This window comes from Equus quagga, chromosome 18 (genome assembly GCF_021613505.1).
Source record: "Equus quagga isolate Etosha38 chromosome 18, UCLA_HA_Equagga_1.0, whole genome shotgun sequence".
Taxonomy (NCBI): Eukaryota; Metazoa; Chordata; class Mammalia; order Perissodactyla; family Equidae; genus Equus; species Equus quagga.
In genome coordinates this window covers 5,644,056-5,652,741 of record NC_060284.1, presented here as the reverse complement: position 1 = coordinate 5,652,741, position 8,686 = coordinate 5,644,056, and the positions used below count along the sequence as shown (strand labels likewise).

At 36.2% G+C, this 8,686-nt stretch overlaps 1 protein-coding gene across 1 annotated transcript in view; it reads left to right on the top strand.

The window, feature by feature from the left end:
• DNAI4 (dynein axonemal intermediate chain 4) overlaps positions 1 to 8,686 on the top strand; it is a 90,052-nt gene that overhangs the window by 19,775 nt on the left and 61,591 nt on the right. The window contains exons 3-4 of the mRNA XM_046645242.1: positions 2,985 to 3,169; positions 4,529 to 4,641. Of these exons, the coding sequence (XP_046501198.1) occupies positions 2,985 to 3,169; positions 4,529 to 4,641 (298 nt within the window). The remainder of the gene's footprint in view (positions 1 to 2,984; positions 3,170 to 4,528; positions 4,642 to 8,686) is intronic.

The window sequence follows — 8,686 nt, the reverse complement described above, 5'->3', positions numbered from 1 at the left end:
ACAAGCTTGTAATCCATCATAACATAAAAAAAAAAAAAAAAAAAAAAATCACCTACTGATAATTATCAAATTAATAAGAGAGTTTAGCCAGGTTATTGGATATCAAATTTTTAAAAAGCAATTCTATATTTATATACCAGCAACAAATGGTTCAAAATTACATATTTTTAAATGATACCATTTATAATAGTTCTAAAATGTATTAAGTACTTACGGATAAATAAAAGAAAAGATGCACATACCTATATTTTCAAAACTATAAAGTTTTACTGGGAGACATTAAAGAAGCCCCAAACAATGGAGAAATAGACCATGTTTATGCAGAGAAAGAGCCAATATTGTAAGCATATCAATTATGCCCAAATTTTGATTCATAGATTCTGTACAATTTCAGTCAAATTTTCAGGAGTTTTTTGTTTTATTATATTTCTTTCTGGAACTCATCTAAGTAATTCCAAAGTTTGTATGAAACTTCTAAAGCTTAGAATAGCCAAGATACTCTTGAATAAGAACTTGGTGGAAGGACTTGCTCTCCTAGACATCAAATTTAATAAAAAGCGTAACGTTAGCAAAGGGATAGACAGAGCCTACAATTGACTCAAGGACGTCTAAACACTTGTCTTATAACAACCGTGCGCTACAGAATAATGTGGAGGTGACAGGATTTTCAAAAACTCTTTTTGAGATAATTGGGTATTCACACAGGTTAAAATATATTGGCTTCCTTTCTCATACTATACACAAAACTCAAACCCAGGTATATTATGGATCTAAACATGCAAAACGCCAGATATAAAAATGTCCTTGTAACATCAAGATTGGGAATGGTTTCTTGAATGAGGCATCTGAAGCGTAAACCGTCAAGGGAAATGTGATAAATCTGACTACATTAAGACTGAGAACTTCTTCATTAAAAGATATCACAAAGAAAATGAACCACAGAGTGAAAGAAGACATTTCCAACACATAAAACTGAAAGGATTCACATTCAGAATATTTTATAAACTCCATTATCAGTTTAAAAAAGACAGAACTCAATAGAAAGAAGTACAAAGGGCTTGAATGGGACATTCTCCTCCAAAAAAGGAAATAAAAATGGGAATAAATATATGAAAAGAAGCTCAAATTTGTGGAAATTAAAATCAAAATGAGATACCTGTAAACCCATATCAGACTAGCTTGAATTTATAAATTTGACAGTTCTAGTTGTTGATGAGAATGTGGAATAACAGCAACTGTCATACAATGCTGGTAATCATGAAAATTGTTACAACCAGTTTGTAGAACAGTTTTGGGTTATCTAATCTAGAGACCCATCAATTCCACATCTATATGCCCCCTAGAGAAATACATTCTCATGTATACCAATGTATATATTTTATATATAAATGTTTATTGAGACAGTTTTCATGATGGCCCAAAACTGGAAACAACTTGACATCTACTAAAAGTAAAATAGATAAGTAAAATATGATATACTAATCCAACAGACTTTAGAATCATCAATAAATGAACGAACTACTGTACATGCAACAACATGGAGAAATATAAGAACATATTGTTGAACAAAAGATGTCAGACATAATATATGACTGTATAAAATTTAAAAACAGGCAAAACTAAATTACATTGACAAACATGATAAATACCAAGTGCTGGAAAAGTCTGGAGCAACGGGAACTCTCATACATTGTTGGTGGGAACCACTTGGGAAAACTTTTTAGCAGTATCTATTTAGAGTGAACATATACATAATCCATTACCCAGTAATTCCACTCTTAGGTATATGCCCAGCATGAATTCATACAGCCTATTCAGCAAAACACATGTACAACAATCTTCATAGCAGCACCATTTGTAACAGCCGAAAAATTGGAAATTACAGAAATATCCGTGAACAATAGAATAGATAAATAAAATTGTGACATATTCACACAATGGAATATTATACAGCAATGAAAATGAGCCATCTACAGCTATACTTAACCATGTGAATTAATCTCACAAATGTACTATTGAACCAAAGAAACCAGTTACCAAAGAGTGCATACTATATGATTCCATCTGAATAAAGTTTAAAAACAGGCAAAGCTAACCCATGGTGTCAGGATAACTTCGGTGGAGCTGGTGACTCTCATGAAAGGAACTTCCGGGATGCTGGTAATTTTCTGCTTCTAAATCTGAGTGCCAGGTACACGGATGTGTTCAGTTTTGAAAATTCATTAAGCTGTACATCTATATGTACACTTTTCTGTCTGTATATTTTACTTCAATACAAGTTGTAAAAAGTAAATGCTGTCGTTTAGGAATCCATACTTAATGAAACTATAAAAAGAGGAAAGGAGATGATAACCAAAACCAAGCTAATGATTGTCACTGATGGGGAGGGGAGGCTGTGATCCAGTAGCGGCAAAGGCTGGGGGTGCTATCGATGACCCAGGAGGGGCAAAGTTTTCTGGAGGTGCTATCAATGTTCTAATTTTTTACTTTAGTTGTGATTATAAGATTTGCTTTATATTATTTAATTATATGGTTGTGTTTTAATTGCACTTCTCTGTGTTAAATTTTATAATTAAAAATGAACCAAAAACAAATGAACCAAAAATATATAATAATTTGGGAAATGTTTATTAATAAAATGTTAAATGAAACATAACGTTTTTTTAAAGCTTATACATAAAAATTAAATGTACCAAAATATTAACAATCTGGATGAATTATATTTATGCAGTTCTGAATTTTCTAAAAATTAATATATTTTACTTGTATACAGGTAAAACATGAATAAGACTTTTTAAAAAATGTATGCCTAGTTAAAAAACTTTTTAAGCATAAAATCACTTATTTAATATTTCATGTTTATCCTATCCTAGAAACATTATACTTATCTTTTTTCTACTACTTTTATTTCCATTTTCTAGGACCTATTATTCAGAAACCCAACCTTTTTCACTTATTTTATTTTAAATTACCATTTTCCACAGGTGTTTGATGCAAATGGAGTTGATGTTACTCCCCGACCCCTTTACCGTTCAGATACACATGTTGGTACAGCAAAGCCAAGTAAACTACTGACGTCACAAGAAGGATCACGTGGGTCCGACTATATATCTTCCTATAGCTTTTATCAGAATACGCTAAATCCCAGTATGTTAGGGCAGTTTACAAGGTAGAGTATATAATTCTGTAGTTCTTTTTTATATCATATATGTTGTCTTTCCATTTAAGTGCATGTATGTAATTTAGAGGTCAGTTGTCTTCAGTCTCCCAGCTCTACTCTGTGATGCTCGTGTACCGTCTCTAGGTTCCTCTCACGTTTTAAATTAGATGTAGAGCTTTGCATGTCTTAAGAAGTTCCTGTACACTTACACCAAAACATTTGTGAAAAAACATGTAGATTTTACTCAAGATTTCCTGAGGAACCGAAAGATGAGGGCTAGCATCACGTACCCACAGACATATTTCTTCAGTTTCTTTTATGCTGCAAATTATGGGAAGGGGTGGCTTTCCTTTTTTCTTCCTATTCTTTCATACAAATCCCTGTTCTCCTAGGGTTTGATTTCTCTCTTGCTTTATCTTTTTTTCTTGTAAATGAAATGTTATGCATTTATTATGTAGATACTTGTATAATTGAAATTAATGCTACTTACGGTAGAGAAGTTCAGAGTCTTTGCAATAATAAAACAGTAGTTTCTAAAATAATCTAAAGATTACAGGCAAATATTTGAGTGTGTAACTTTCAACCTGACAGATTAAAAGTTCCAGATGTTGTCTGAGCATGTGATTTTAGGAGAAAATATGCTGTTCTACAGTCGGCCTCCAAATTTGCATGTAGAAGCCATGGGAGTGCTCTGCAAAACAAAGGATGTCCCAGTAATCTGGACTCACCCCTTTGGAGGGCAGTTGGGACTATAAATAGAACAGGAAAAAAAGTATGCAATATCATAATAATGTAAAGTTCATATGTTTAAGGAAGTTACTTTTGGATTCTTCAATATAGTGATTTCCCCCTGAGTCCATAGATTTTCTTTTCATTAAATCTTGAGAGGACCTTTATCAAATTGAATAAGTCACAGTTAAGATGAGATCTGAGTGATGAGCAGAAACCTGGAGAAAAATGAAAGGAAAGGTGTTTTGGGCCAAGGCCCTGAAGAGTAAGAGAACTCCACAAGATTAAGGAAACTATAAAAAAAAAAAAAGGAGGGTGGGATGGAGGGAACAGTGATAATGAAGATGGAGAATCTGTGTAGGTAGGCTGTATTATGGATTTTTCTCCTAAATATATTGGGAATCCATTGAAGGACTTTAGGCATAACTTTGCCACGTCTTATTTCTAAGATATATTTTAAATGATTTTTTATTTAAAAAAACATTAAAAATCAACTCGATGTTTAAAGAACTAATTTATCCATTTTGCTTACCTGATTATAGTATATTTGATTTCTCAGTCTGATCAGGCTTTATTTGTGTATTTAGTTTCTCATAAGGAATCTAAATCCATGGATAATGTTGTTATTCATTGTTAAAGGTCGGTTTTAGGCAGCAGCACAGTTTCTAAGTCCAGTGTATCGACTACTGAATCGATAACAGAAGACCTAGAAGAGCCATCCTACAAACGGGAAAGATTGGCTAGTTTTACAGGTAATGAAAACACAATCATTTATTTCAGCGACACTCCACGATTTCTTCAGCAAATATGCTCATTACTCTTTGGGTCCTTGAAATATAAGAACTACGGTAACGATTCCCAAATGCTGGCCTGTGCAGCGTCTACAAGAGAATAAGCAGGGTGGTATCTACATGTTTTTTAAAGCTTCCAAGGTGGCTGTTTTGCCTCAGTGACCACTAGCCTCAGGCATCACAGGCCCTGTTTTAAAAGAGCTCAACGTCTAACTCAGGAGACAAAGAATTCCGACAGGTTGTGATCAATGCCATGATAAGACGTGCAGAAGGTGATGGGAGCACTTAGAAAGCAAGAGTTAACGCCTCTGAGGTGAAAAAAAGAAAGAATGTTCACAGAGAACATCACTGCCTTTTGAATTGGGTTTTTAAAGATGCTTAGTGACTTGTCAGGAAAACAAGTACGAGAAGCCCATTCCAGGCAAAGGATAAAACATGAGGTAATGCAAAGGATTACGAAAGTGAAGATAAAAGAATGAGGAAATAATGGGGGATCAAAAGTGCTGGAAGGAATGGGCATGTACCTGAGGGACTGTTGGCCTTGGAATGCGGAAAGGTTGTCTTTTCCTTTAAGATGATAATAAAGGATTAGTGAAAATAGTGATAAGGTTGCAAAAGTGCTTGATGGACCCTTCTTTTTGGTGTAACAGAAATGCTTCTGACAACAAGTAACAGAATACCCAACTACCATTAGCCTGAACAAATAAAGACATTTTTCTCACATTAAAGGAAGTGAAGAGATGGGCCAGCTCGGTGGCATAGTGGTTAAGTTTATGCACTTCCCTTCAGTGGCCTGGGGTTCATGGGTTCAGATCCCTGGCGGGTGTGGACCTACACACTGCTCATCAAGCCATGCTGTGGCAGCGTCCCACATACAAAATAGAGGAAGATTGGCAACAGATGTTAGCTCAGGGCCAATCTTCCTCACAAACGAAAAAAAGAAGTTAAAAGGTAGATAGCTTTTGCCTTTGATTTTGTAGCTTAATTATGTCAACCTCTGGTTTGGCAGCTCTCCTATTCTCTTTCCTTAAGCCTTTTCTTCTTGCTTCTTGTCTCAGGATCTCAAAATATCTGCCCCAGCTCTGGGTATTATATCCACATTAAAGGCAGAAAGAAGGAGAAAAGGCAGAAAAGGAGAAGAGAATCAGTCACATCTCCCTCATTTATCAGGACAGTAAAGCTTTCCCAGAAGTGTTCCTTCTTCCTGTATATTTCTGCTTTTATCTCATGGGCCAGAACTGTGTCACATGGCCACCCCTAGCTGGGAAAACTAAATACTTGATTTCCCAGCCTCTATTAATGGAAAGAGGCAAGGGAGGGGAGAAAGGCTTAGCAGTGAACACTTAGGCAATCAGCAGTGTCTGTTGCAGGAGAGAAGCTCGTCCTCTCAGAGGCAGACAAAGAGGACTAGATTATTGTCATAACCTCTCCCAGCTCTCTACCCTCAATTTGTTCCAAACTGTATCCAGAATGACCTTTTTAAAGACACGATCTAGGGTGCCGGCCCCATGGCATAGTGGTTAAGTTCTCATGCTACACTTTGGTGGCCTGGGGTTAGCAGATTTGGATCCCGAGCATGGACCTAGCACCACTCGTCAAGCCATGCTGTGGTGGCATCCCACATGAAATAGCGGAAGATTGGCACAGATGTTAGCTCAGTGGCAATCTTCCTCAAGCAAAAAGAGGAGGATTGGGAACAGATGGTAGCTCAGGGCCAATCTTCCTCACAAAAAATAAAAAATAAAAAAAATAAAGACACAATTTAATCACATTCTCCCCTGCTTAAAAAAGCTTGGATGGATTTGCATTGCTCTTAATATAAAGACTAAAATCTTTATGTAATGATTTGCCTTGAGACTTTTCTCTACTTGTCTACATCAAAAACAACAAACAAATAGCAGTAACACAACTTCACCTCCAGAAGCCTTGAAGAGTGATATAGATGTTTATATCATCTTGGCCAAGTGCTGGTGAATTCTAACTACAAAGTCAGCCTCGAAAGTGAATCCCACCTCAACAATCTACTTCTACCCCCTGGCTGCTCTTTCAGACTAGAGCAGTGTTTCTCAATCTTGAATGTACATTAACATCATCTAGTATACTTCTAAAAAATTGCCATGGTCAAGTCTCATTCTAGGCTAATTGAATCAGAATATCTGGGAGTGGGGGGGTTACGCATAAATAGTGGTGTGATAATAAGTGTAAAACTACCTGCTCTGAGGTAGGAGGAGCCCTGATTTAGGTATTCGCCAATTTCTATGGTATAAATACTTTCACCACAGCACATTCCAAGCTACCAACATGGAATTTCTGAATGGGAAGTTGGGAAGAGATGCTCAGCAGCACGTTATTAGTAGTATTTTCAACATACAGATACAGTAGATATAAATAACAGCAAGAATTTAGATAATAGTAAAGTTTAATGACAGGAAGTGATGAGTCTTAAGTAATTATTATCTTTGTTTTTAACATGATTTTTTTAGTAGTAAGTTTATATAATTTAATTTTGAATAATGACTTTGAAAATTAGCTCATAAAATTCTTGATAATTTGATAATTCAGCTCTTGCAAGCTGGTGTAAGCCTGCTCTAACACACTTCTGGATATAAACATATTTAAAAATTCCCACATGATTCTAATGTGTAACAACTTTCTAAATTAGCATTAAAAATACTGGTGCCTAGGTCACATGTCCAAAGCTCTGATTTAATTATTATGAGATGATGCCTGAGCATCAAGATTTTTAAAAGCTTTCTGTGTGATAAGAAATGTGCGGTCAACCTCTTCTTTACAGCAGTGGTTCTCAGAGTTTGGTTTCCAGACCAGTGTATCAGCATCACATAGGAATTTATTAGAAATACAAATTATAGGACCACCCACCCCCATGAAGATCTACTGAGTCAAAAACTCTGGGGGTGGACTTCCAGTTTCACTCCAACATGTAGAGAGCTTAAAAGTCACTGCTGCTGTCTTATAAGAAGACAAAGTTGGAGAAAGTGAAAATTAGTAATTTTTCTTGGACCCATCAGAGAATGAGGAGACAGGCGTACTGCCGCTCCAAAGTCTCGAGAGACAGGCAGTCCAGGGAAATAGAACTCTTGAGAGTAGGTTACCATAAGCTGGGGAACATGTAAATGACTATTTTCATGAATGTCTGGAGGCTGAATTTCTGGAGGAAAACTCCTGAGGCACCAGCATTCCTTCCTTACCTAAGGGGAGAAAAAGAACACAGAATGGGGCCTTAAGGAATTGGATTGAGAATGCTGCAGCCAGGGAAGGGAACTGGTGACAGGGGAAAGAAAACTATACCCTTGGAGTAGGGTCAGAAACACTTGTAAATACTACAACTCCAAGACACGTGTCCACTAAAAGACTCAGATTTGATCAGATTATAGAATCCTTCCCTTCTACACACCTTATCTCCACAGCATCAAGCCTCCTCGATGTACATCTGCAAGATGGACAACATGGGCTTCCGCTAAGGAACAGTACAAAGAAAAGCCCCAAAGCCAAGGGTGGATACAGAAAGACAAGGATTCTTAAGGAATTTGAAGCCCCTCATACCTATAGCTAAAGCAAACATTAAATATAGCCAGACTCCTAGCCTGGTTAACACAGATTCTTATGCTAAACTCTTATCTCAGTACCTGTTACCTGATTCAACATGTCTGACTTTCAACAAGTCATAGGTGCTAAAGGGCAAGAAAAAATGTGCTTTGAAGAGATCAAGTCATCAAGCCCAGACTCAGCTGTGACACAGGTTTTGAAATTATTGGGCAGAGAATTTAAAATAATTATGATTAATATGTTAAGAGCTCTAATGGAAAAAGTATACAATGTGCAAGGTATGTGATGTCAGCAGACAGATGAAAATTAATAAAAAATAATCAAAAGGAAATGCTAGAAATAAAAAACATGGTAACAGAAATGAAGACTATCTTTGATAGGCTCATTGGTAGACTTGACAGGGCTGAGGAAAGAATCAGTTAATTTGGAGCCAGGTCAA